Here is a 27,979-nt window from a genome sequence, read left to right as displayed (position 1 = left end):
ATGACTGATCGAACGTGTCAAAACTGGTTTGCCAAGTTTCGTGCTGGAGATTCCTCGCTGGATGATGCTCCACGGTCGGGTACACAAGTTGAAGTTGATAGCCATCAAATCGAGACATTAATTGAGAACAATCAACATTATACCATGTGGGAGATAGCCGACATACTCAAAATATCCAAATCAAGCATTGAAAATCATTTGCACCAGCTTGGTTATGTTCATCGCTTTGATGTTTGGGTTCCATGTAAGTTAAGAGAAAAAAACCTTCTTGACCGTATTTCCGAATGCGATTCTCTACTTAAACGTAATGAAAACATTCCGTTTTTAAAACAAATTGTGACAGGCGATGAAAAGTGGATACTGTACAATAACGTGGAACAGAAGAGATGGTGGGGCAAGCGAAATGAACCACCACCAACCACACCAAAGGCTGATCTTCATCCAAAGAAGGTGATGTTGTGTATATGGTGGGATTGGAAGGGAATCCTCTATTACGAGCTCCTTCTGCAAAACCAAACGATTAATTCCAACAAGTACTGCTCCCAATTAGACCAACTCAAAGCAGCACTCGACAAAAAGCATCCCGAATTAGTCAACAGAAAACGCATAATCTTCCATCAGGATAATGTAAGACCGCATGTTTCTTTGATGACCAGGCAAAAACTGTTACACCTTGGCTGGGAAGTTCTGATTCATCCAATACATTCACTAGACATTGCACCTTCGGATTTCCATTTATTTCGGTCTTTACAAAATTCTCTTAATGGAAAAAATTTCAATTCTCTGGACGACTGTAAAAGGCACCTAGAACAGTTCTTTGCTCAAAAGGATAAAAAGTTTTGGGAAGATGGAATTATTGAGTTGCCTGAAAAATGGCAGAAAGTAGTGGAACAAAATGGTGAATACGTTGTTCAATAAAGTTCTTGGTAGAAATGAAAAATGAAAAATGTGGGATTTCCCCTGTGGTCCAGTGGGTAAGACTGCGCTCCTGATGCAGGAGACCTGGGTTTGTTCCCCGGTTGGGGAACTAGATCCTGCATTCATGACGTAACTAGGAGTCCGCATGCAGCAACTAAGAGCGCCTACGTGCCTCAATGAGGACCTGGTGCAGCCGAAATAAATAAATATGTTTTTGAAAAGTGTGTCTTTTATTTTTACTTAAAAACCAAGGGAACTTTTTGGCCAACCCAATATATAAAAAACTGTGTTATCAAATTACTGTGCTCTGCCTCTGATCTGATGCCATGATCCCACTCCACCTCTTCTTTTTTTTTTTTTTTAAAACAAATACTACTCCCAGTTCACCTCACTAAAATTTGTTGTTAGTAAACTTTCTAGAAGATCCTACTGAGCACAATACAAATTCCATACACTCAAGCAAATGGCTGTATTAATAAATGATATATGCAAGTGATGCTCAATAATGTAGTTTTATGACTACACTCTTCTTTTTAAAACTAAACTTTTATTTTTATTAAAGTAATGTTTGTATGCTGTTTAAAATGTAACATACTTCTATGAGGTTTATAACAAAAAACTGTTGTCCTCTCCCCTTCCCCTCTCCATAGGTAACAAGTTTCTTTTAAATGTTTCTTCCAAAATTTATCTTCATATTTCTTAACAGTATGCTTATACTGCTATCTTCAGTTTTAGGGTAGTATCTTCTGACATCTTTCCTCTTTAAGACATCCATCCTAGAGCCCTCCGCTCTGTTCCAATCTGCATTGGATACTCTCCAGCTCTGCTTTCATATTCAGTTCATGAAAACAGACGACACATTTACCCAGCACTTCTTCCTAGACATTAATACTTTTCTCCTCAAGGATCAGTGACCTGCATAATCTTGCCAAGCATCCCCACAGCACCTAAAGTGTACGGATTTTGCCATCAGGTAGACGATCCTCTCCCTATCCACGCCCCCACTAGTGCAAGACTGACTTTCTTACCCATAGAGAAGTACATAAAATGCATCTTCTGCAGGTCAACGTCTAAAATCTCCGTGAGGGGGTGTTTCCACTAACCGTAGGGCACCTAGGAGCACTCGACTTTGAGGCCAGGCGCAGCCTGGCGCTGCAGAAAGAGGCGACAGCCAGAGCTCCGCACCGTGGGGTGAATACCCCGGCAGGAGGCCCACATCGGCAAATACCTGGAAGTGGAGGTGGACGCCGGGAGCTGGGCTAGGCTGTCCCCAGGACACCGCGCGGGGCTCAGAGTCAGGCTGGGGTCCCGCGGAGCATTCCCTAGAGCAACTGCCCTGGCACACGTCACAGCGCTTCCGCCGCTCCTCGCTCCGCCCCCGACCGGGAGTGCGAGGGGCGGGGCGACGAGGGGGCGGGCCGCGGCCTCCTTGATGCCGGAACTTTCGGGGGCCGGGGATGCGGGGAGTAGGGTAAAGGCTGGACCGCTGGCGTGCGCGCGTTGAGTCTTCCGTCCCGGTCTCTAACTCCGTGACAGCGCGCTCTAGGAGCGGTGTGAGGCGTGTGCAGGTTCCTCCGACCGCAGTTTGTCCCCGCGCGCTCTTTTGGGGCGTGCGTTCTCCGGCGTCCTGGCTACCCCGGCCGTGGCCGTCCGGGCGGTGGCCTGGCTACTCCTCTGGGAGGTGGCTGAACTCATCTGCTCGCCAGCCATAGCCTTCAACACCACCCCCACCGACGCTGGTAAGGGGAAGGGCGGGGCTTCAGGGGTGAGGGCGGGGTTTAGGGCCGAGAGGGTGGGGAGCCCTCCAGGCTCCCCAGTACTCTCCCTTCCGCGCTTAACAAAGGTACTTCTCGCGACCCTAGAGCTGTAGGGTGAGCTGCAGGAGGTTAAAAACAAAGGCCGCAAGCTTCCTGCTACTCCCCCCGCCCCGCCCCCCGTCTTCATTGCTTTGTGGCTGCTCCTGGTTCTCTGGAGAGTCGGGCTTTGTTCGTGCCCCGGTCTGGGAGGATCCCACATGCCGCGGAGCGGCTGGGCCCGTGAGCCATGGCCGCTGGGCTTGCGCGTCTGGAGCCTGTGTTCCCCAACGGGAGAAGCCACAACAGTGAGAGGCCCGCAAACCGCAAAAAAAAAAGAAAAAATTTTGTAAAGTACAGACGTGAAGCGTCTTGGGATGCTCTTGGAATGCGTGAAGCTTCTGACCACTACGGGGCCAGGAAAGTCTAAGTGCCCTATGAGGTGTGAGAACCCCAATCTAGAAATACATAGTGTGTGTTGTCCTCGGGGGACGTGGAAAGGGGAGGAAGACTAGTTTCGTTTTACAAACATTTTTGATAATGGACTAGATTGCGCTAGGGTTTCTTTATGACTCAGGGCTGGGCAAGCGAGTTGATTCACTTCTTTGGGCCCGAGTCCGTGGGCAGAAGTGCTGTGCTAGGCGCTGTGGATCCAGCCCTCGTGGAGCTTGCATTGCAGTAGCGGGAGATGTATACAGTGCAGTAGTAATTACAATAAAGTGACAACGTTTGATAGGGAAAGGAAAGTCAGTACAAATCAGGTGAGTTTCTCTGTCTTTAAAACGAGGATATTAGACTAGTATCTGTCAGTCAGTGCAGTTCTGCTTTTGTGTTTACATATTAAGTTCCCAAATTTATTTGAAGAAAGGATTACTAGGCCAAAAAGAATTTTTAAACAACTGGACTTGTATCTGAAGACTTCCAGCACTGGCATTTTGTGATTAAAAAGGGGTCAGTTTCCAGAGCCAGTTCAGGCCGTGATAACCAAGTAAGGTAATATTTAAGAGGAAAAATCTTGAAGGTGCATTCAGATGCAACAAATTCACTTTGAAAATGGTACCTTTGAGGACTTCCCTGGTGGTCTGGTGGTTAAGAATCCACCTTCCAATGCAGGGGACTTGGGTTGGATCCCTGGTTAGGGAACTAAGATCCCACATGCCCCGGGGCAACTAATCCCCCATGCTGCAACTACTGAGCCCGCGCACCACAACTAGAGAGAAGCTCACGCGACGCAAGGCGAGTTCCTGCATGCCGCAACGAGGATCCCGTGTGCCATAACTAAGACCCGACACAGCTAAATAAATGAATAACTATTACAAAAAAAAGAAAGAAAATGGTACCTTTGCCTTAAAAATCATAAATAATCTAGTATTTGCAATACTGTTTGTAAATTAGCTTTTCTACTGTCCCAAGATGAATGATATTTACTATTATCTAGTGTATATCCTGATAGACTTTAAGCCTATTAATCTGACCTTTTTTCTAATTAATTTATAGGCAGATATAAACCCTTACCCCCACCTCTATTAAAGTTAAACATTGAAGAAATATCTTGATTTATGCAAGAGATATTCTGTAAGTTGCTTGGGAAAAGATGATATGTGCTTCTCCAAAGCAATTAAGGATTTCTTTAAATAGCTAGGAGAGTGGAAATGCCTTAGGCTTTAAAAGTTGGGCGGTTCTTGCTTCTAATCAGTTACTTACCTAGTTGTGTGGCCTAAACAGTAACTGTTTATAAGTCAGAGTTTCCTCCTGTGTACAAAAGGCAATAATTTTGCCTGCCTGTTTAGCTAGACTGTGAAAGTTAAAATACATGTGAAAGCCCCAAGTAGAGAATCTGCCATATAGGTATTATTTAATAAATGTTGTCTTTCATACTTTTTTCCTTCCTTCCCTAGTATATTCCAAATGTTTCCATCTCCCTGTCATGTTTTTTTTTTTTTTTTGGATCTTCTCAGGAATATATCTAATGGACTTAGCAACATACAGTAGTGTATGGTTTTTCTGTATGTTTGTTTTAATATTCTTCCCACACACTTCCAGCTTTTGAAAATGGAGTAAAATTCCATAGCAAAGTGCCTGGGCAGAGTTGGTGGTCATTAGTATCTGAATTTTTAACTTTATGAGACTGACACTGAGTAACAGTTTTAATGTCTGAATTCTGCATGGAGTCAGTATAGTGAGATTTCTGGTTATTCTAAGTTTATAAAGGAGCCCTTTGAACCTTTCAAAAGCCTCCAGTTTTTGTTGTTTCTTTAAACTCTTTCAACATCTGCACAAGGCATAGTGTACCATCCTCTCAGTTTTTTCTATGTGTGGATGGTAGAATATAGAAGTTGCCAGTTTGTATCTGATACTCAGTTTCAGTGAGCTAGGATTAAAATAGAGGTTTCCTGGCTCTTTGCCATTCTGTTGTTTTTGGTGTCCTGGGATCACCTGAATAAAGTAATATAAATAGCAAACAGTTATATAGAGTGCTTGCTATATGGTTGACCCTGTTCTAAGTGCTTCTACATATATTAAATTCTCATGACAACTAGTAGAGAGAGAAGCTATCTTGCCCAATGTCACACAGCTGTTAATAGACAGACTGGGGTTTGAAACTAGCCAATCTAACTCCAAAGTCAAGACTTAACCCCTATGCTATACTAGAAATAGATTCATGTGTAGCTCAAATTGCTTAAGTTTTAAAAGTTTTTGTTTTGTTTTTAGGTTGGTTAGATTTTCCAGGTAATTAAAGCCTATTCAAACTATTATTTTCTGATTATTTAAATATTCTTTCATTGAGTGCTTATTTTGTTTAAAAAAAATCTTTTCATGCTTATAGGCATAAGGGCCACTTGTTCTGAAATTATTTTGAGGCAAGAAGTTTTGAAAGATGGTTTCCACAGGTAAGTTGCCCATTGACATATACTTACATCAAAATACTATTTCAATGTAATTTAAAGCAAAAAATCAATAGTTGAAAAATGGATAAACTGAAAAAAAATTACTTGCCTTCTTAAAGTTATAAGTGACAGATACGTGATTCATAGTTTGAAATAATGATTAAAATAACTGTGGAGAAGAGAAGGAGGAAACAAACATTTATTATTTACTACACATATCTATTATATATTTATATAGCCAGAAGCTGTATATACAGTATTCCGTTTAATCTTCACAATGGTTGTAAGATAGATGATACCTTTCTTGTATTTCAGATGAGGGACTAGGGCTCAGGGAATTTAAATAATTGTGTAGATGTTAGGGTGGTAGAGCTCTGATTCAAATTTATGGCTATGATACTCCAAAGCCACACTCTCAAGTACTAAGATATTATACCACCCTAAATCACTATTTCTAATTTACAAGACTTGGTTCCAAAGACCAAACTATTTCCAAAAAAGAAACTATCCTCAAAAATGAATATTTGCCAGTATTAAAGATATTTTAAAAACTGGTAAAATGTTGTGGAAACTGTTCCATAAGAAATTCCCAAACTTTAAAGCTTCTCAAGGTGGTCACTTTGAAATTATTATCAGATATTTGACTTATAAATTGATACATATATTTTTTAAATCCTTTCATTTTATAAGTCACCTTAAACTAAAACAACTCACTCTCGTCACTCTTAATGTTAGCCTACAAGTGAATGGCTAGGAGGTGTAGTAGAAAAACTTGTTTTTTCTGTTTGTTTGTTTTTAATTCAGATAAATTTGGGCTCAAAATGTAGCTCTATTATTTAGTATCTGTGTGGCCTTAGTCAAGTTAAGTCATTGCTACCTTACTGATAAAGGTGGATAATGATAGTATTTCCTTATTAGGGTTGTGATGATTAGATCGGAGAATATATGGAAAGCTCCTTAATGTAGTGCTTGTCATATAGCACATACCCAGGAAATGTTAGCTATCATTATTATTATTTGTTTGTTTTTTTTTTGCGGTACGTGGGCCTCTCCCTGTTGTGGCCTCTCCCGTTGTGGAGCACAGGCTCCGGACGCGCAGGCTCAGCGGCCATGGCTCATGGGCCCAGCCGCTCTGCGGCATGTGGGATCTTCCCGGACCGGGAAGGCGGACTCTCAACCACTGCGCCACCAGGAAGGCCCAGCTATTATTATTAATAATGAGATTGGTGATCAATCTGGGCAGTACAGTTTCAAAGAGGAGGTGTGACTATAAAGTATAAAACTGATTTTGGGAGGGAATTCACTTCTGAAAGGAGTTTTTGACAGAGTTCCAGACACATTTTAAGCAATAACAGGGTAATTATGCCAATTATATAGCTTCTCTCTTTAACATAATTGGAACGTATTTTCAAGAGGAATGGGAAATAACTGATTCCAATAAGGAAGAAAGAAGTAACTGAAGAGACTATAGTGACAACAAAAGTAGCTGTCCAACTCTAAGTACTGAGGATAAAAAGCAGGATATAAAACCAACAGTGAAGAGTGACAGAACCCATAAGAATAGCTTCAGAAACTAGAAATCTCAGAGTTATTTGAGACCTTCAGAAAATGCCAACAATCATTTTTTTAAAAAGGGTTTTTTAGTTATGTTTAGAGCAGGTATAGTCTTGAGAGAGTAGATGAAGAAATATTAACATATCATAGAAAGTAGAATTTGTTAGCCCCTCTTATTTCTGTCTTCTTGGTCAAGAAGAATTAATCCCACTCTGGAAAGGGCCAAGTGGTTATTGGTAGTAGGAAACTGAAGTGCAGAAAATGTAAGGGAATTAATTACACAAAAGGGCCTTAATGAATATAAATGAGTTTAGAGTCTCCCCTCTCTGATGAATTATATCTCATTGCAGTAGGAGAACTTGCTTAAACCATTGCTGAACTTCTGTTTGTAATCTTTGGATGATCTGGAAGTTAGTTATTGTAGATTCTGGGCAAAATTCTAGGCCAGATTACTAAAATGATGGTTTGTGAACACAGAATAGAAACTGTTGGTTTCTGGGGACTTGCATGAATAAGCTTTATTACAAGCTTATTTCTTTTATAGAGTTACTGGACAGGTGGATCAGAGGAATGCTATAGCTATAGTATATCTGATTTTCTGTAAGTCTTTTGATGAAATTTACGTGTTATATTTGAGAACAAGATGAAGAATGTGAACTGAAAGGTAACACAGGTGAATAACTTCAGAAAGATTAACAAATACATCTGACATGTTTTGGTTAATTGGTTGAATTCATCTTGGAGGGAGGTCCTGAAGAGTCTCTGTCTTTTTAAATATATGTGTTTTTTCTGATGATAAGATGTTACATGTTCACAAATATATATATAGTATCCAGAAGAAAAGAGATAATAGATATAGTCTACTTTAGAATATATTTAGAAGAATTAAAGCAATATATATATAGATAGATAGATAGCTGCTCTTGATATTTTATAGAGGCAGAATGAAATAGTGGCTAACAATTTGGGCTCTAGAGTATAACTATTGGAGTTTGAATCTTAGCTCTTGGCTGAGTTACTTAGTCTCTGTGCTTTGCTTTCCTTTCCCTCTTTCTTTTCTTGAAAGAGGTAAAATATTTTTGTTTACTCACATGTATATATACAACTTTTGGATTTAATTGATTTTTATATTCTGTGATTAGCTTTTGCATCACTAGAAATGCTATTTTGGGGCAAAAATAGAATATAACAATGCCATAGAAACTATTCAGAATTCTTTCAGTGAATGCAAATTATTAGGAAAATAAACTGCTATATGTAAAATTACCTCAGACTACTTTAAAGAATAAAAGCAAAAAATATCTATAGAGATAGCTGCTCTTGATATTTAATTCTTGGAATTTCTGCTGTGTTCCTAGAGCAATGAGTTCATATAAATTTATTGATTATCTGAGAACCAGAAACGAATATCTTATATAAAGCCTGAAAACGTTTCCCCATACTTTTTAAGTTGGAGATGATAATTTTTCTATGAAGAGAGTAACATGGGTATTTCATCCTAGTGCTTTGTTTTCTTACAGGTAAAATAGGAATTATAATAGTACTATTTCATAGTGTTTTTTTTTAAAATTAATTTATTTTTGACTGCATTGGGTCTTCGTTGCTGCACGCGGATTAATTTCTTTAGTTGTGGCGAGCAGGGGCTACTCTTCGTTGCGGTGTGCCGGCTTCTCATTGCAGTGGCTTCTCTTGTCGCGAAGCACAGGCCCTAGGTGCGTGGGCTTCAGTAGTTGTGGCACACGTGCTCAGTAGTTGTGGCTCGCGGGCTGTAGAGTGCAGGCTTGGTGTGGCACACGGGCTTAGTTGCTCCGCGGCATGTGGGATCTTCCCCCACCAGGGATTGAACCCGTGTCCTCTGCATTGGCAGGTGGATTCTTAACCACTGCATCACCCGGAAAGCCCTCATAGTGGTTTTTTTAAATAAACTTCATTGAGTATGACAACTATATACACCCATGTAACCATGTAACCAGTCAAAATATAGAACATTTTCATCATCTCCAAAAATACTCATGTGCTACTTGCAGTTATTCTCCCTCACCCATACCCACACTCAGACAATCACTGATCTACTTCTGTTACTAGATAGATTTTCTGGAATTTTATATAAATGAAATCATACAGTATGTACTTTTTGATATCTGGCTTCTTTCACTCAGCATTATGTCAATGAGATTTAATGATGTTCTGTATGGTAGTAATTTGTTCTTTTTGTTGCAGCGTACTGAAATTTGTTTATTCATTCACATATCTATGGCATCAGAGTTGTTCCTAGTTTGGGGCTATGGTAAATAAAGCTATAATGAGTAGTTGTGTACAAGTCTTGGCGTGGACATGTTTTCATTAATTTTGGGTAAATATCAATAAACAGAATTGCTGGATATATGATAGATAAATGTTGAACTTTTTAAGAAACTGCCCAACTGTTTTCCAAAGTGGTTATGCTGTTTTACATTCTCATCAGTAATGTATGAGAGTTCTGTTTCATACATTGTGAAACAGAACTTGCCAGCCATGTCCTTGCCAGCACTTGATATGGTCAGTCTTTTTAATTTTAGACTTTCTGGTGCATGTGTAGTGGTATCTCGTTGTAATTTTAATTTGTATTTCCCTGATGAGTGATGATATTGAGCATCTTTTTGTGTGCTTATTGTCCACTAGTATATCTTCCTTTGTGAAGTGTTTTAGTCTTTTTTTTTAAATTGAAGTATAGCTGATTTGCAGTGTTGTGTTAATTTCTGCTGTACAGGAAAGTGATTCAGTTATACATACGTATACATTCTTTTTTATGTTCTTTTCCATTATGTTTATCTGAGGATATTGAATATAGTTCCCTGTGCTATACAGTAGGACCTTGTTCATCTATTCTATATGTAATAGTTTGCATCTGGTTACTCCAAACTCCCAGTCCGTCCCTTCCCCTTGGCAACTACAAATCTGTTCTCTATGTCTGTGAGTCTGTTTCTGTTTTGTAGGTAGGTTCATTTATGTCATATTTTAGATTCCACATATAAGTGATACCATATTGTATTTCTCTTTCTCTTTCTGACTTGTGAAGTGTCTTAGTCTTTTGTCCATTTTTAAACTGGGTTGTTTGTTATTTTATTATCAAGTTTTAAGAATTCTAATTTTTTTTTTTTTTTTGCGATACACGGGCCTCTCACTGTTGAGGCCTTTCCCGTTGTGGAGCACAGCCTCCGGACGCGCAGGCTCAGCGGCCATGGCTCATGGGGCCATGGCTCACGGGCCCAGCCGCTCCGCAGCATGTGGGATCTTCCCGGACCAGGGCATGAACCCGTGTCCCCTGCATCGGCAGGTGGACTCTCAACCACTGCGCCACCAGGGAAGCCCCAAGAATTCTAATTTTGGTGGAGTATAGTTTATCAAACTTTTTCTTTTGTGGTTCATGGTTTTTGTGTCCTGTGTAAGAAATCCTTGTCTATTCCAGGATCATGGAAATTTTCTTTTAGAAGTGTTATATGGAGTATGATCCAATTTGAATTAATTTTTTTATATACTGTTAGGTAGGGGTTGAGGTTAATTTTCCATATGGATATCCAGTTGATCCAGCATCATTTGGTGAAAGGACTATTCTTTCCTCATCAAATTACCTTGACACATTTGTTGAAAATTAATTACCTTATATGTGAGGATCTATTTGTGTACTGTATTCAAACTATGGCCCATAGGCCAAATCCTGCTCATTTTGTACACCCATGAGCTAAAAATGAGCCTGTGCTCCACAACAGGAGAGGCCACAACAGTGAGAGGCCCGCGTACCGCAAAAAAAAAAAAAAAAAAGATAAACTGATAAAAGCTAAATAAATGGAAATACTATATTCATGCATTGGAACATTCATTAATATCAACATATCAGTTCTGTACAAATTGATCTAGAGTTTCAACAGAATCCCAACCAAAATTTTATGAAGCTTTTTTGAAGAAATCTACAAGTTGATTTCAAAAGTTATATGAAAATGCAAAGGGTCTAGAATAACCTAAACAACTTTCAAAAAAAAAGGTGAAGGACTCAGATTTCCTGACTTGAAGATGTAGCATCAAGCTACAACTATTATCAAAATAGTACATTACGGAACATACAGATCAGGGGTTGGCAAACATTTTTTGTAAAGGTCCTAACAGTAAAATTATTTAGGCTTTGTGAGTCATATAAGGCTTCTGTTGAATATTTTTCTTTGCCTTTTTTAAAAACAACCTTTAAAAGTGTAAAAATCATTTTTAGCTCAAGGATGGTAAACAAAACAACAAAACAAAACAAAAAACAGCCCAGGTGGTACTCTCTTGAAATTCATGAAAGTGGTCCTTCACAATACGAAGCACCAGGTTTGACGGGCCAACAGCAGGCTCTCCCAGAAGTACTAGTTTGTACCAGCATACTGTATTTTATTTCCAGTGTTTGGCCCGGTGGGTCTTGTTGCTCCTTGATTAGCCATGTTTAAATTTGAAAGAAGTCCCTAATTTCAGTCTCTTAGATCAGTTTCCAGGATGCAAAGTGTCAATTTTTCTCTTTCTGGAACTAAAGGAACCTGAGACCACACATGCAGGGCTGTGGGGCTGAAGCTACCTGGCAGCAGATCCCAGGCATAGCCCGAAGGACAAGAGAGAAGCTGAAGCTGTGGCTTTGGTGGAGGCGGTGTCTCCTCCTCCTATTGATTTCCAATTTAATTCCATGTGGTTAGAGACCATATTCTGCATGATTTCAGTTCTTTTAAACTTCTAGACTTATTGCCCAGCGTATAGTTTTTCTTATGCACTGAGTGTGATCTGTAAATGTTAATTAGATCAACTAAATTGAAGGTTGTCCATGCCTTCTGTATCCTTACTGATTTTCTCTCTACTTGTTCTATCCATTACGGAGAGAAGGGCGTCAAAATCTTTTTCTCTAATTGTGGATTTGTCTGTTTATCCTTGTAGTTCAACCAGTTTTTGCTAAGAAGTAAAATACATGAATACTTTGAAGCTCTGTTTTTAGGTGCATAAAGTACATTTAGGATTGTCATATTTTCTTGATGATTGACCCTTTTATTTTTGTGTAATGTCCTTCTTTATCCCTGACAATATTCCTTGTCCTTAAGTCCACTTTTTTTGTGTGTGTGGGTGGTACGTGGGCCTCTCACTGCCGCGGCCTCTCCTGCCGAGGAGCACAGGCTCCGGATGCGCAGGCTCAGCGGCGACGGTTCACGGGCCCAGCCGCTCCGCGGCACTCAGGATCCTCCCAGACCAGGGCACGAACCTGCGCCCCCTGCATCGGCAGGCGGACTCTCAATCACTGTGCCACCAGGGAAGCCTCTGAAGTCCACTTTTTAAGTATTAATATAGCCACTCCATATTTATTGTTATTAACATTTGCATACATTTTCCCATCCTTCTACTTTTATCTGTGTTTATATTTAACGTTTCTTGTAGACAGCATATAGTTAAGTGTTGATATTTTATCCAGTCTGTCAATCTCTACATTCTAATTGGAGTGATTAGACTATTTACTTTTAATGTAAATATAGATTTGGTTGGTTTGGTTTAAATCTATCCATCTTGCTACTTTTTTTCTGTGTTTTTTTCTATTTGTCCCATCTAATCTTTTTTATTTCTTCTGCCTTATTTTGAATAAATGGAATATTTTTTAATCATTCCATTTTATCTCCATTTTTGGCTTATTAACTATACCTCTCTCTTTTTAAAAAATTGTTTGCTTTAGGGCTTACAATTTTAACTTATCATAGTCTACCTTCAAATAATATTATTGTATACCATGAATAATGTATGAATCTTATATCAGAATAGTTCACTTCTTTCTCCTCCCCTTTATGGTATTCTTGCTATACATTTATTAACTTTACATGTTTTGCTTATGTTATAAACACTACCATATATTATTGTTACTTTTGCTCTGAACAGCCAGTCACATATTTTTTACATTATTATTTATTTTAATTGTGGTAAAATGTCCGTAACATAAAATTTGCCATCTTAACTGTTTTTAATTGTACACTTCAGTGACATTAAGGACATTCACATTGTTGTGTTACCATCACTACTATTCATCCATAAATCTCTTCATGTTGCAAAACTGAAACTCTGTGCCTCTTAACAATAACTCTCTATTCTTCCCTTCCCCCTGCCCCAGGCAACCACCATTCTATTTCTATCTCTGTGGGAATCTCTGCTGAGCCCTTTGGTCTCTACGCTTTGGTTGGCAGTGTCTCCCCACCCTCTGCGAAATTTCAGAATTTCTCATCTTTCACTTCCCTTGTAATTCTTTGTCTAGTCTTGTGGAGTTACATCTTACTCACGCTTATTTTAGTATTCAACAAAAACTCAAGGGGACTCCATTTCAGACTTCTAGAACTCTTTCTACGAAGTTCCTTCCTTTCTGGAACATAGCACTGTGACTTCTAGCTATTTAAGCCTCCCTTATCTTCTGTCTCTGTTTTCTCACTTAAGCAAAACCACTGTGCTTTGGATCTTCTTCCCTGCACTTGGTCCAGAATGGGCCTCCAGACAGAATGCCAGGACAATTATCCATTTAGGTTTATAATCTATTTCAAATTAATATTTGTAGGATGGTATAAGGTAGAGGTCAAGATTCAGTTTTTTCTATATAGATACACAGTTGTTTCAGTACTATTTGCTGAAAAGACAATCTTATCCCCATCAAATTATATTGGCACCTTTATTTTAAAAAGTGTGTGTCTGTTTCTGGACTCCATCCCTTTCCATTGATCTTTGTCTGTTTTCACACTAATACTATATTATGGCTTATGACATGAATTTATGAAAGATCTAATGAGTGGTTCTGATGTGATATAAATATTTCATTTGACTTGATATAATCTTGTTTTGAAAACCTAATTTGAAATATAGTATTTCTACTAACTTGAATATAACGTTATACTAGCTCATTTAAAAAATGAATGAAGATATTTACTTTAAACATACTTGTCTTACAGAGACCTGTTAATAAAAGTGAAATTTGGAGAGAGCATTGAGGACTTACAGACCTGCCGACTCTTAATTAAACAGTACATCCCGACAGGACTTTTTGTGGATCCGTATGAGTTGGCTTCATTACGAGAGAGAAACATAACAGAGGTACAAGGGTTAGAGGGATTTTTTTTGAGAGAGAAATTATTGTAGGGATGCTATAATTTGGATTAAGACAAAATAGGTAAGACAACATTGTAGTACTTTTGTATTGATTTTTTTAAAGTGTATAAAGTAACCTTTCAAAGATAGGACGGGAGTATTCTTTATAAAGTGAGTGATACCTGTCGTACTTGTCAGTAATAAGCCAACTAAACTGATGTTGTTAAAGCTTCTGTTTGAGAAGATTAATAGTTAATAAATACTGCTTCAACAGCAACTTTGTTAAATTGACATATACCCCAACACCTGTATAATTTGGGTATGGGAGGACACAAAACAAATATTTATTGGATATCTGTATGACAAATATCTTCTTTTTTTTTTTAAAGGAAGCAAGGTAAAATTAAGCATTATAAGAAAGACTATGTCCCACACCCTTTACATAGATTAATCTTATAACAACCTTGGAAAGATTGCATTCTATAGTTAAGGAAACAGGCACAGAGAGGCCAAATAACTTATCCAGGATCACATAGGCAAATGGAAAAGCCAAGAAAATGAATCCAGGATTGTCTGATTGCAAAGTTGTCGTTCTTTTGGGAAATAACTCTTACTCCTTAGTTAAGGGTTTCGCTAACTTTGATAAGAATCACCTGTGCAGGTTATTGTCTGCCTGGGAACGTTTAATTCAGCAGTTCATATTGGACCCCAAAATCTGTCAATGGCTCAAGTGATTCCTATTAAGAATTTTTGGGGAACACTGTCTTAATTCATAGGATTATAATCTATATATGAATTTCTAAAAGACGAAATGGATACGCTTAGAGTCATTAATGATGGCGGTTTATTTCTAACTGTGGTTTAGGCCAATTTCTTCACCTGTTTTATTTACTTAAGTTTGTTTTTGAGTAGGTAATTACATTCTCATGATTCAAAATTCAGGGGGTGTAAAAATGTATACATGATAAGCTTCCACCTATTTTTTAACCCCCAGTCACCATTTCTTCCTGTGTTCTGGAAATACAGTGTTTTTGGAATCATAAGTTTCACTCAATCAAAATGTGTTAGGGCTTCTGCCTTGGCCAAGTTGGAGAACAGGGACCAGATTTACCTTCCCACTTGAAACAACCAAGAAATAGACAAAATATATGAAATAATGGAAAAAATAATTGAATATCAGGCAGTGAAGGCAGTGATATCTTAGAGATGGGAAATAAATAAGGTTAGCCCTTCAGTTGTCCTAGCTTTTTGCATGAGAATTTTCAGGCTGTAGTACAGGGAGGGTAAACCCAAGCAGAGCCTGGTGGACTTCTTGAGTTGAGGAGATAAAGGTAAGATTTGGGAAAGACCAAAGTCACTAGAATTCACTAGACAGTGTACCAGAGAGGAGAGAACTGCAAAGAGACAAACTGCAGAGATCCGTAGAGGTTCCCCTCAAGTATGTAGTTGAGTATTAATTAATGCATGCATGTGAGGAAACTGCTTGATGCTGGGAAAAGAACCATATGAAAAAATTAGAGGTAACAGTGTCGCACACTGGCTCAGTTGTAGTGCCTGTTCCCACCAACCAGACTAGGAAAATCCTCGTAATTCACTGGGCATTGGATAGATTAAACGGAAGAACTTTTTCTCAGTAGTGGGGAATACTAAGCCCTAGACTGCACATTGCTTCAGTCCTGCTTAACAAATTTCAAAACCAAGACCTTCCAAAAATCAAACTGTTGCAAGTAAATTTACTGCATTCGAAACAAAGCTCAAGAATATTTATAGGAATGCAGGAATATCTAGCACCCAAAAAGATCAAAATGTCTTGACTCTGATAAAAAGTTTGCAAGGATGCAAGGATGCGGGAAAATATGACCTGTAATGAGGAGATCAATGAATCAGTCAAAACTGATGCAGAACTGACCCAGATATTAGAATTAACAGACAGGCCAAGAAAATAGTTATTATAACTGCGTTCCATATGTTCAAAAAGGTAAGTAGAGAAATGGAAGATATATGAAAGGACAGTTGACCTTTTAAAGATTAAGACTACAAAGTGTGAGATGGAAAATATTCTGGATGAAATTAATGGCAGATCAATGCAGAAGAAAAGATTAATGAACTTGAAATCATAGCAATAGAAACTACCAAAAATATAAAAGAGATAAAAAAAGAAATGTAAAAAGCGAGTAGAGCATTAGTGAGTTGTGAGACAACTTCAAGTGGCCCCCACAGTAAGTGTAACTGGGCTGCTTCCAAGAGATGTCTGCACCCCTGCATTCATTGCAGCACTGTTTACAATAGCCAGGGTATGGAAACAACCTAGGCATCCATCAATGGATAAACAGACAAAGAAGTGTGAGAGAGAGATATAGATATGAAAACGAGAGCTATATATAAATGTGTATATACATGTGTGTGTATGTGTGTATATATATGTATATACACACATAAATATGTATACACACACAGACACACAGTGGAATGTTATTCAGCCATAAAAAAGAAAATCCTGCCATTTGCAACAGAACACATGAACTGTGAGGGCATTATGCTAGGTAAAATAAGTCAGAGAAAGACAAATATTGTATGATCTCACTTATATGTGGAATCTAAGAAAAACTGAACTCAGAAACAGAGAGCAGGTTGTTGGTTACCAGGGGTGAGAGTGTGGGGAAAATGGGTGAATGTAGTCAAAGAGTACAAACTTCCAGTTACAAGATGAGTAAGTTCTGAAAATCTAATGTACAGCATGGTAACTATAGTTAACGATATTGTATTGTATACTTGAAACTTGCTAAGAGGGTATACTTTAAAAGTACTCACCTCACACACACACACACACACACACACACACACACACACATAAAGGTAATTATGTGAGGTGATGGATGTGTTAACTAATCTTATTATGGTAATCATTTTGTAATATATACATATATTAGATCTTCATGTTGTACACCTTAAACCTACACAATGTTGTATGTCAATTATATCTCAGTAAAGCTGGGGGGGAGGTGTAATGGGAGTCCACAAGGAGAGAGGAAAGAGATGGAGATGGAAAAAATATTTGGAGAAATAATGGCTGAGGGACTTCCCTGGTGGCCCAGTGGTTAAGAATCCTCCTTCCAATGCAGAGGATGTGGGTTCAATCCCTGATTCGGGAACTAAGATCCCACATGCCACAGGACAACTAAGCCTGTGCACCATAACTGGTGAGCCCGCATGCCTCAACTAGAGAGCCCATGTGCCACAAACTGTAGAGCCCACGTTCTCTAGAGCCTGCGTGCCACAACTAAAGAGCCCATGCACTCTGGAACCCATGTACCGCAACTAGAGAGAAGCCTGCGCGCTGCAATGAAGAGCCTGCGTGCCATAACGAAAGATCCTACATGCCACAGTGAAGATCTGGTGTGTCGCAAGTAAGACCCAACGCAGCCAGAAAGAAAGAAATAATAGCTGAGAAATTTTCAAATTTGATGAAAACTATAAACCCACATATCTATGATGCTCAAGTACAAGAAATATGAAGGAAACTACACCAAGGTACATGATAATCAAATTGTTTAAAACAATGAGAAAATCTTAAAAGCATCAAGATGAAAAAACCACATGTAAAATACAGAGTACCCAAGATAAGAATAACAGCAGATTTCTTGTCAAAAATAATGCAAGCAAGAAAATGGAGTATCATCATCTTTAAAGTATTGAAGAAACCCTGTGAATTTAGAATTCTGTAGCCAGTGAAAATACCTTTCAAGGTGAAGGTGAAATAAAGACTTTTTCAGACGTACAGGCTGAAAGAATTCATTACCATCAGACCTCCAATACAAGAAATGTTAGAAGAGGTCCTTCAGGCAGAAGGAAAATGATACCAAATGAAATCTGTATGTACACCAAGGAAAGACTAGCACTTGAAATATAACTACTGGGTAAATATGACTTTTTTCTCTTATTATTTAAATGTTTCCAAGATAATTGACAAAAAATAATAACAATGTAGTGTAGCCATTCTTAACCATGTCTAAGAATAAAATGTATGATAGCACTATCACAAAAGCTGGGAAGTGAGAAATGAAATACACTTTTGTAAGGTTGTTATACTAAATGTAAGGCAGTTTAATGTCACTTGAAGGTAGACTTCTGCTACATTAAAGATGTTTACTGTAAACCCTAAAGTAACCACAAAAATGACAAAATAGAGTTGTAGTTAATATGCCAGCAAAGCAGATTAAATGGAACTATAAAAAACATTCAGTTACCCGGAAAGAAGGCAGAGTAAGAAGATAAAGGGAACAAAAAATAGACGTAAGATATAGAGAACAAGATGAATTAAACTTAACCATATCAATAAGCATATTAAGTGTAAATGTCTAAATATCTCCATTGAAAGTCAGAGATTTTCAGATTGGATAAGAAAGCAAGACCCAACTGTATGTTGCCTACAAGAAATGAACTTTAAATTTTAAAACAAAAGATAGAACATGCTCACACTGATCAAAAGAAAGCTGAAGTGGCTATATTAGTATTAGGCAAAGGGATTTCAGAGCCAAGACTATCACCAGTGCTAAGGAGGGTCATTTTGATAAAGGGATCGACTAATCAGAAGGAAATAATAATCCTAAACATTTATGCCACTAATAACAGAGATTCAAAATGCACAAAGAAAAACTGGTAGAACTGTAAGGTGGAATAGATGAATCCACAGTTATAGTTGGAGATTTCGGTACCCTTCTCTCAATAATTGACATAATAAGTAGACAGAAAATTGATAAGGATATGGAAGATTTGAATAAAACTATCAACCAACTTGACCTAATTAGCATTCATGGAATACTCCACCTGACAACAATAGAATACACGTTCTTTTTTTAGGTGTACATGGAATATTTACCAAGATAGATCACTCTAGGCCATAAAACAAGCCTCAATAAATTTAGAAGAATTCAATATGTGCCAAGAATATTCTCTGACTACAAAGGAATTCAATTATAAATAAAGAAGAGAAAGATCTCTAGAAAACCCTCAAACATTTGGGAACTAATTAGCATACTTCTAAGAAATCCATGGTCAAACGAGAAATCAAAAGGGAAATAAAGAATTTTGAGCTGAATGGAAATGAAAATACAAAATATCAGAACTAGTGGGGTACTGCTAAAGCTGTGTTTAGAGGGAAATTTGTAGCACTAAAATGCCTATTTTAGAAAGAAGAGAGGTCTCAGTCAGTGTTTTCAGCTAAGCCTCCTTAATCTATGAAAAGAAGAGCACATGAAACCAAAGTAGAAGAATATAGATAGTGAAGATCATAGCAGAAATTAATGTACTAGAAAACAGAAACACAATAGGGAAAGCCAGTGAAACCAAAAACTTGTTCTTTAAGAGGGATAAAATTGATAGACCCTTAGCCAGACTGATTATAAAAAAAATAAGTACTGTTAGAATTAACATCCCTGTGTCAGAAAAGTATTGTACATTTCATTTTTTATAAAGTTTTACATTTTTAGATTGTACAAGTTATTCAGAGATACCAATTACTGTGTCTTAATTGGGGAATGTTTTGGGTTGTTTTGAAAGCTCTAGCCTATGAGAGAAAGATCTGTTGAATGTTACAGATGTGGTACAAAAGTTTTATAGCTTAATTCATTTAACTTTGCTCTGGTGGTTTATGACACATGTAGTTGAGTGTTGTCATGAAAAAGTATAGGTCCATGTCTGTTAACCAGTGCATGTTGCTCTAGGATTAATTTTTGATACATAATTTTAATTTCTTGATAACATTCTATTGCTATTGTTTTATCATGGTGAAAGTGGAACAATGAATTCTGACTTTTGTGGATCAGCGTAGAGTCACTGGACTTTTTGGGGTTGCACTGATGGTTTGGCACGTGTTTGGGAGATTTACCAGCATCTAGCTATTGTCTAGATCGCTTTTGATTGTCAGGTTATGATTTTCAAAAATATTTCTCTATTATTTTGAATCTAAAGTGATACATATACCTGTAACTCTCTTGAGATTTTGATCACCTCTCAATTGGTATACCTATTTGTACATTTCCCCTTCTTCCCTATTGTAGCTAGGTGTCAAGAAATTCATAGCCTAAACTCCTGAGTCGGCTCCAGGACCTCAGACTGTTGTTTGTGGACTAGCTTCTGCTGGTTCTTAGTTGATTAATGCTGGTTGACAGATTGGGATTTCAATTAAATCTCAATAGCCTAGAAAAAATGGACTGTAGCCAGAAAGATAAATTTAATAGAGAGAGATATAAAGCCCTGCATTTAATTAGTAAAACATCAATTACTCGATAAAATAGGATGGGAGTTATTTAAAGTTTTGTGCAAAAAGTTCAAATGAAAAATATAGGGATGAATAGGCAGAGCACAGGGTCTGTGAAACTATTCTGTATGATACTGTAATGATGAATACGTGTCACTTTACATTTGTGAAAAATCCATAGAGTATACAATGTAAAGAGTGAACCCTAACTTAAACTATGGACTTTAGTTAATAATAATGTTCATCAGTTGTAACAAATGTACCAAACTGTTGTTAATAATAGAAAAAACTCTGAGTGTGTGTGGGAGCTGTGGGGAGTATGTGGGAATGCTGTTATTTTCTGCTCAGTTTTTCTGTAAACCTAAAACTGCTCTAAAAAATGAAATCTATTAATTAAAAAAATAGAGAGAGATAGTATATAGATATGTGTCACACTGAAATGAGGCTGCTAAAAAGCTAATGCAATTTTTACACCTAGAAACTGGAAAAAAAAAAAAAGCTAATGCAATTTTTGCTAAAGAAGGTAGTGTTGCTACTATTTCCTCTGAGTATTTTGAAAGGCAGCTGATATGATGCATGGTTTAGACACCATGTCATGAGAAACCAAGAAAACTGCATATTTCTTTGGGGAGGAGAAAACTTAGTGGGGGCAGTGTGGTTGCCTTCTGATGCATAAGGGACCCTTAGTAAAACAGAGGACATATTTATTGCAGATATTGTAAGCATCGACAATTGGTGAATTATTATGGGTCAGAGCATCAAGTTTCTACTAATAAAAAAGGAATAATTTTAACAGTACATAAAGTGAGATGGCTCAAAGTAATGAACTCCCTTCCAGTCATTGAAAGCATTAAAATAGTGGCTGGATACTTGATAAATACTCTCATTGGAACAGTGGTTTAACTTGATTACCTCTAGGTTCCTTATGGCTCAAGATTATATAATTCCTTGACCTTTACCAATAAGTTCTGTTACTCCTGTGATGAACAGAGAAGAAACAACATGTGAAAATATAGCACTTGGTATCACTGTCAAATAGAAGAATTAGAATGCTCGCTGTGGTGGGTAGAAGTTAACGCTATTTTTTTCTCTTTCCATAAAGAATCTAGAGAAAACTTGCGGGTGTGTATGCATACACACACACACGAACACAGATTATGTATATAATGTTGATATACATGTGTATGTGTGTGCATATGTATATATGTGTGGTTTCATACATAAATATGTATGTATGTGTATATGGATACGTTTGTAAGTTAGGGCTAATTTCTGCCACATGTGCAGTTTTACTTTTGGTGTAGAATACTTATTTTAAAATGTTTTTTACCATATTATTTTTTAAAAGAATCATTTACCATTTTTTCCATTAACTTTTTATGCCCAGTATGGAAAGAGTGCTGACCTTTGCTTAGACTTCCTGACCACAGTGCTCTATCTTACTATCATCTTACTTCTGTGAAGAACAGGAAATTAGCAGAATGACACCAGTCATTTTAACCCAATACTGGGTTAACTGTTTTTGTTATAGTTTTCATACTTTTTGAATAATGCTATATTTATTCATGAAATTTCTTTTCTTGGTACCTGTGTAGTTACCTAAACAAAGGTTGATAAGGAAATTACATAGAAATTTTTATTATGGGGAAATTTCACACCGCAGAGTATAATTTCCTCAGTTTACTTTTAGTAAATGTTATTAAACACACATCATATCTTGTGTTTTCTACTTAAAATTGAGGATGGAAGGGGAATGGAAATTGTTTATAAGGGGGGTGTTTTGACATTTTTGCTCATCTATATAACAATCTTCTGGTTTTATTTATTTTTTAATCTTCCTCATTCATTTCTTCTGGACTAATATTTGTTTTCTTTTTGACAGGTAGTGATGGTTTCAGAAAATTTTAATATAGAGGCTCCCAACTATTTGTCCAAGGAGTCTGAAGTTCTCATTTATGCCAGACAGGATTCACAGTGCATTGATTGTTTCCAAGCTTTTTTGCCTGTGCATTATCGCTATCATCGGCCACATAGTAAAGATGGAGAAACCTTTATTGTGCTCAATAACCCAGATTTATTGATGTATTGTGACCAAGGTAAGGATTGCAAGTCTTTTTGGAGAGTTGAAAATAAAATTAAAGGTATAATGGTAAGTCTGAAGTCAAGGACGGTGATAACAAAATCATGTTTCTTTTTTCTTTCTTTTAAACTTTTTGATTGTAAAATAAAGCACAGATATAGAAAAACTTCACAAATATATAGTTTAGTGACTTATTAGAAGGCAGATACCCAGGTAACTACCACCCAGGTCAAGAAACAGAACTTTGCCAGCTGCCCGAGCAGCAGCCCCGGATGTTCTGTCCCAATCTCCTTTCCTGTAAGAGTAACACACTCTCCTGACTTTTAATCACTTCCTTATGTTTTTTTATACTTTTATCACTCAAGTGGGCGTTCTTAGACACTGTAGCTTAGTCTTGCCATTTTAAAAAAATGTTATTTCCATTAAGTCTCTTAATTTACAGATTTCTCCTCTATCCCCTTTAAAAAAAACTTATCTGTTGAAGAACCGGGGTCATTTGAGACCCTATCACTGTTGGGGTTTGGGTGATTATACTCATTAGTTCATCTGACTTCTTTATTACTTGGAAATTGGCAGCTGGCTCGAGAGGTGTGATCAGATTCAGGTTTGATTCTTTTGGCCAGACTATAAGTGGTGATATGATCTTTTATGAGAGGGCATATAATGTCTGGTTGCTTCTTTATTCAGCCATTGATCCTTATTACTCCTTTGCTGCTTTCTGTTTCTTCATACTGATATTGCAGGATTTGTAGCTGTTAGTGCTTTGTGTCCACGCACATGTATTTTGGTGTTTAAGGGGGATACTTTATCACCTAGTTTTGTTGTAAAAGTTGTCTATGAGTTATTGGTTTTGTGTGTGATTGTTCTTTCTGTTTTTATGTGTGGATTTTTTTTTTTTTGGCTGTGTTGGGTCTTTGTTGCTGCATGCGGGCTTTCTCTAGTTGTGGCGAGCAAGGGCTACTCTTCATTGCAGTGCGTGAGCTTCTCATTGCGGTGGCTTCTCTTTGTTGCAGAGCACGGGCTCTAGGCACGAGGGCTTCAGTAGTTGTGGCTCACGGGCTCTAGAGCTCAGGCTCAGTAGTTGTGGTGTGTGGGCTTAGTTGCTCCGCGGCATGTGGGATCTTCCTGGGCCAGGGCTCGAACCTGTGTCCCCTGCTTTGGCAGGTGGATTCTTTTTTTTTTTTTTTTTTTTTTTTTTTTTTTTTTTTTTTTGCGGTACGCGGGCCTCTCACCGTTGTGGCCTCTCCCGCTGCGGAGCACAGGCTCCGGACGCGCAGGCCCAGCGGCCACGGCTCACGGGCCCAGCCGCTCCGCGGCATGTGGGATCCTCCCGGACCGGGGCACGAACCCGTGTCCCCCGCATCGGCAGGCGGACTCTCAACCACTGCGCCACCAGGGAAGCCCTGGCAGGTGGATTCTTAACCACTGCACCACCAGGGAAGTCCCTATGTGTGGATTTTAGTAAATTAAACAACTATGCTCTCATCATTTTCAGTCTTCCTACAATCAAGACTTTAAGAAGCCCCTTTCAGATTTTGGTTCTTTGTGTCTTCAAACAGAAGTCAGTAGCACTGTTACTAAAGATTGGCAGATAGAAAGTTTTTAATTATACATTTGCTGTCATCATATATTTCATGATGAGAAAACTTAAAAAGTATTCAACTGTGTTAGCTTTGTTTATCCAACCTAGTTTTCTGTTTCTTCTCATGGTACATTTTACCTACCCTAAATAAACTTTGGAAAAGTGCTCCCTCCCAAGAGAGCACCTGGGGTTCTGGAATTGTTCATTTTTTTGGTCTGAGAGTTCTTTACATGAGTGTGTTTTCTCTATGGAAATTTATCAAATTGTAGGTTTAGGATCTGTTCATTCTTCTGAGATATGTTATACTTCAAAAAAAGTTTAAAAAAAAATGGCCCCTGGTGTAGTGGGATTTGTTAAGAAGTCATGCTCAACTTCTATGCAGTCTTTGTAATTTTATAATTTCCTAGCCATCCACTTAGAACAGGCTATTAAAATAGAACAGCACATGATAGTTGGGTCCAAATCATGTACATTGTGTATTAAAATATTTGAATACTCATATCCCAACATGAAAGACTGGCCTAGCCTCTAGTCCAGATCAGTTTTCTGATATGGTGTTCTACCACTTTTTCTCAGAGTTTCCAATTTTGAAATGCTGGGCTCAGTCAGAAGTGACAGCTCCTTGTGCTTTGAACAGTAAGGATAACTGCCAATGGAACAATATGAAATATAAATCAGTAAGTTAATATTTTATGTTGTTTTAGGTCATGCGGCCTCATATAAAACTCTTTCTATAATGTTTCTGCCACGTTTAAGAGATTAGCATTTTATATTCTATCATAGAAAGCTGTTTTTTGTTTGTTTTTAATGTTGTTTCTATGTTACTAATAGCAACAGTCATAGAATCATTTAATTTGGGGGTGGGGATTTAGAGTTAGTCCCAATGCCTCATTGATCCAGAGCTTAAGTATAGCTGATGGGCTTTTTAAAAGTGTGGAATGGTAAAGAAAAACAGTGGTGTGTCCATCTGATTTTAATCAATAAAACTTCACTTTATTTAGAACTTTTTATTAATTTTTGAGCAACAAAATGAATTAGTTGACTTTATTATATTACACAGAACAAATGAAAAAAGGAAAGTAAAACTCTAAAGTTGTATCATTTCAACTGTGGTTAAGTAGTTCTAGACAGTTATATTGTTATTATAAATCTAAATCTAGGCTGTTTCAGGCCATTTTTAGTGTTTTAGCCTCCCAACTTGTTTTCAGTTATTAAATTAGGTAAGTATTAGTACTTCATTAACACTGGCTTTGTCTAAGGAGTCTGTAGTTTTCTACTTACCCGCTTGAGCTAACATAGTCTACTTTCCTCTCTTCAGAGTGGTAAGTCTTTGTACAACATATCTCTTTTCTTTCCCTCTTTTTTTCTGTTCTTTTGTTACTCTTTTAAGAGCTGCCTTTTAACTGATGCTTGTAGTATCTGAATTTCTCTTTGTTCCTAATTCTCTTTAAGGCCTGTTTTCTTTGGTTGAATGCCACAATCTGTGTCATTATTTTTACAATTTATTTTTACAAGGAGTCAAATGAGTTTGCAACAAAAATAAAAAAAATTAAAAAATTTAAACTAGCAGACAACATAACTGTCAATCAGATAAACATAAAGCAGATTTGTTCATATGTGTGGGTATTTGGATTTGAAGTGTTTTCCTTGTAGTTGCTTAGAAGTATGTTTACCAGCTAACTCAGAAAACCACTACTGACAGTGAAGCCCTACTGCAAAGCCTGTTATTTTGTATTGGAGAACCTTCTTTGAACAGACAGTTGGAAAGATGTATGATTGTGCTAATATGTTATGCAACATAAATTTGCTTTTGAGATTTCTATTGCCATAGAGTACCTGGATTTTTTTCAAACTCTAAAATACATCTGGAGAATTACATTTGATTTTCTTATGTGAATGAAGAGTATGATTAGTATTTATACTATTTATGATGTATTGGTTTAAAAAATTGGTGGTGTGCATTGCTACACAATAAAAAATCACTCTATTAAAACATTTTGAATTCAGTTCTCTTTAAGACCATGTAACTTGAAATAGGAGGTCATAATTAAGTACTTTGATTTTTTTCTTTGTTACATTTCTTGTTTATATATACCAGAAAAATAGGTGACCATTACTAACATGGTGATCTGTACTAAGGCTTGTTTTAAAATGCCATTATTTGAAAGATACTTTTAGATGGCACTTTGCTACAGACTGTGTTGGTAACTTTTTTTTTGCATGTGAAAGTGTAATCCATGCATTTATAAAAAGAAACCAAAAATAAAAGAATTCCCAAGTTACCTAAATTTTAATGTTTTTAAAAACCTTTTTTTTTTTTTTTTGCGGTACGCGGGCCTCTCACTGTTGTGGCCTCTCCCATTGCGGAGCACAGGCTCCGGACGCGCAGGCTCAGCGGCCACGGCTCACAGACCCAGCCACTTCGCAGCATGTGGGATCTTCCCGGACCGGGGCACGAACCCACGTCCCCTGCATCGGCAGGCGGACTCCCAACCACTGCGCCAGCAGGGAAGCCCCAAACCTATTTTTAAACCATAAAACTTACCAGAGTTTCTAATTGAACCCTTTATCTTCAAAACCAAATAGAAAATAGAAACCAAGTTGAACATAGGAGAATTTTTGTATTGCTAGTCAGTATTGCAACTACTTGGATGTTTTAAATACAGTAAAGGACACATTCAATTGTGTAATTTGTGAATAACAAACTTAAAAAAATTTTTTTTGGCTGCATTGGGTCTTCGTTGCTGCACGTGGGCTTTCTCTAGTTGCGGCGAGCAGGGACTACTCTTCTTCGTTGCGGTGCACAGGCTTCTCATTGCCGTGTCTTCTTTTGTTGCGGAGCAAGGCTGTAGATGTGTGGGCTTCGGTAGTTGCAGCACATGGGCCCTAGAGCACGTGGACTTCAGTAGTTGCAGTGCTTGGCTTCAGTAGTCGTGGTGTGTGGGCTCTAGAGTGCAGGCTCTGTAGTTGTGGCACACGGGCTTAGTTGCTCTGCAACACGTGGGATCTTCTCGCACCAGGGATAGAACCTGTGTCCGCTGCATTGGCAGGTGGATTCTTAATCACTGAGCCACCAGGGAAGTCCTAACAAACTTTTAAAAGCTGTTTGAGGAGAGAAACAGCAAAACAGGAAAGAATGGATCCTTTAGTTTTATTGTTGTTTTAATGTTTTTCCTTTAGGGCTTTAACTTCTAGATTATTCTGTTTTCTAATATGAAACATAGTAAGAGGAAGTAAATGTTTATATTGATTACAGAGGTGACATTAGGATATAGCTAGTATTTTTTAACAATATACTCAACTCTATGTAAAAAGCAGAAAAAGTCAAAGCTAATGAGAATTTAAGAATTATTATGGGAATTGAGTCTGATTCTGTTAAATTAACTGAAATGTTGAATTTAAAAGAATCATTCAAATAATAATGTTATATGTAGTATAGCAATGGCTGAAAGATATTTAAAAGAAAAAAGAAAAAGTTAAAATTAAAAATCAAAGAAGCAGTGGTTTCACCTTAGGACATTGATCTTAAATGTCTTTAACTTCTCTATCCATCTCTCTCCCTAGGTATATAAGAATGCGAATCTACAGGTTCCAGTGGGACTGACCATACATACCTCTTTAGTATGTTCTGTGACTCTGTTTATTACCATCTTGTGTTCTACTTTAATCCTTGTGGCTGTTTTCAAATATGGCCATTTTTCCCTATGAGTTTTATGTAGTTAAACGCTTTCCATAAACCTAAATAAGACCTATTCATTTGTGACTAGAAGCGTTCTAGAATTATGTCATTACTTTTTTCTT

At 37.6% G+C, this 27,979-nt stretch overlaps 1 protein-coding gene across 1 annotated transcript; it reads left to right on the top strand.

Moving 5' to 3' along the window:
- On the top strand, window positions 1–27,930 carry PIGX (phosphatidylinositol glycan anchor biosynthesis class X). The gene is made up of 8 exons (XM_065875843.1): window positions 1–79; window positions 2,487–2,657; window positions 5,424–5,441; window positions 5,539–5,602; window positions 14,122–14,263; window positions 22,399–22,612; window positions 24,755–24,855; window positions 27,743–27,930. Exons 1-8 carry the CDS (start codon window positions 1–3, stop codon window positions 27,884–27,886), a joined length of 933 nt encoding a protein of 310 aa, XP_065731915.1. The 3' UTR covers window positions 27,887–27,930.
- Window positions 27,931–27,979: the final 49 nt, after the last annotated feature.

This window comes from Phocoena phocoena, chromosome 4 (assembly GCF_963924675.1).
Source record: "Phocoena phocoena chromosome 4, mPhoPho1.1, whole genome shotgun sequence".
Classification (NCBI taxonomy): domain Eukaryota; kingdom Metazoa; phylum Chordata; class Mammalia; order Artiodactyla; family Phocoenidae; genus Phocoena; species Phocoena phocoena.
Note: the sequence above shows the minus strand (reverse complement) of the source record. Positions and strands in the feature narration are given on the sequence as shown.

Bases quoted from the DNA above. Each gene is read 5' to 3' on its own strand.
- PIGX (XM_065875843.1), top strand. From the start codon at position 1: ATGACTGATCGAACGTGTCAAAACTGGTTTGCCAAGTTTCGTGCTGGA. The intron at 22,613-24,754 runs GTAAGGATTGCA...ACTTTTTCTCAG, and splicing joins ATTGATGTATTGTGACCAAG to AGTTTCCAATTTTGAAATGC. The intron at 24,856-27,742 runs GTAAGTTAATAT...CTCTCTCCCTAG, and splicing joins ACAATATGAAATATAAATCA to GTATATAAGAATGCGAATCT.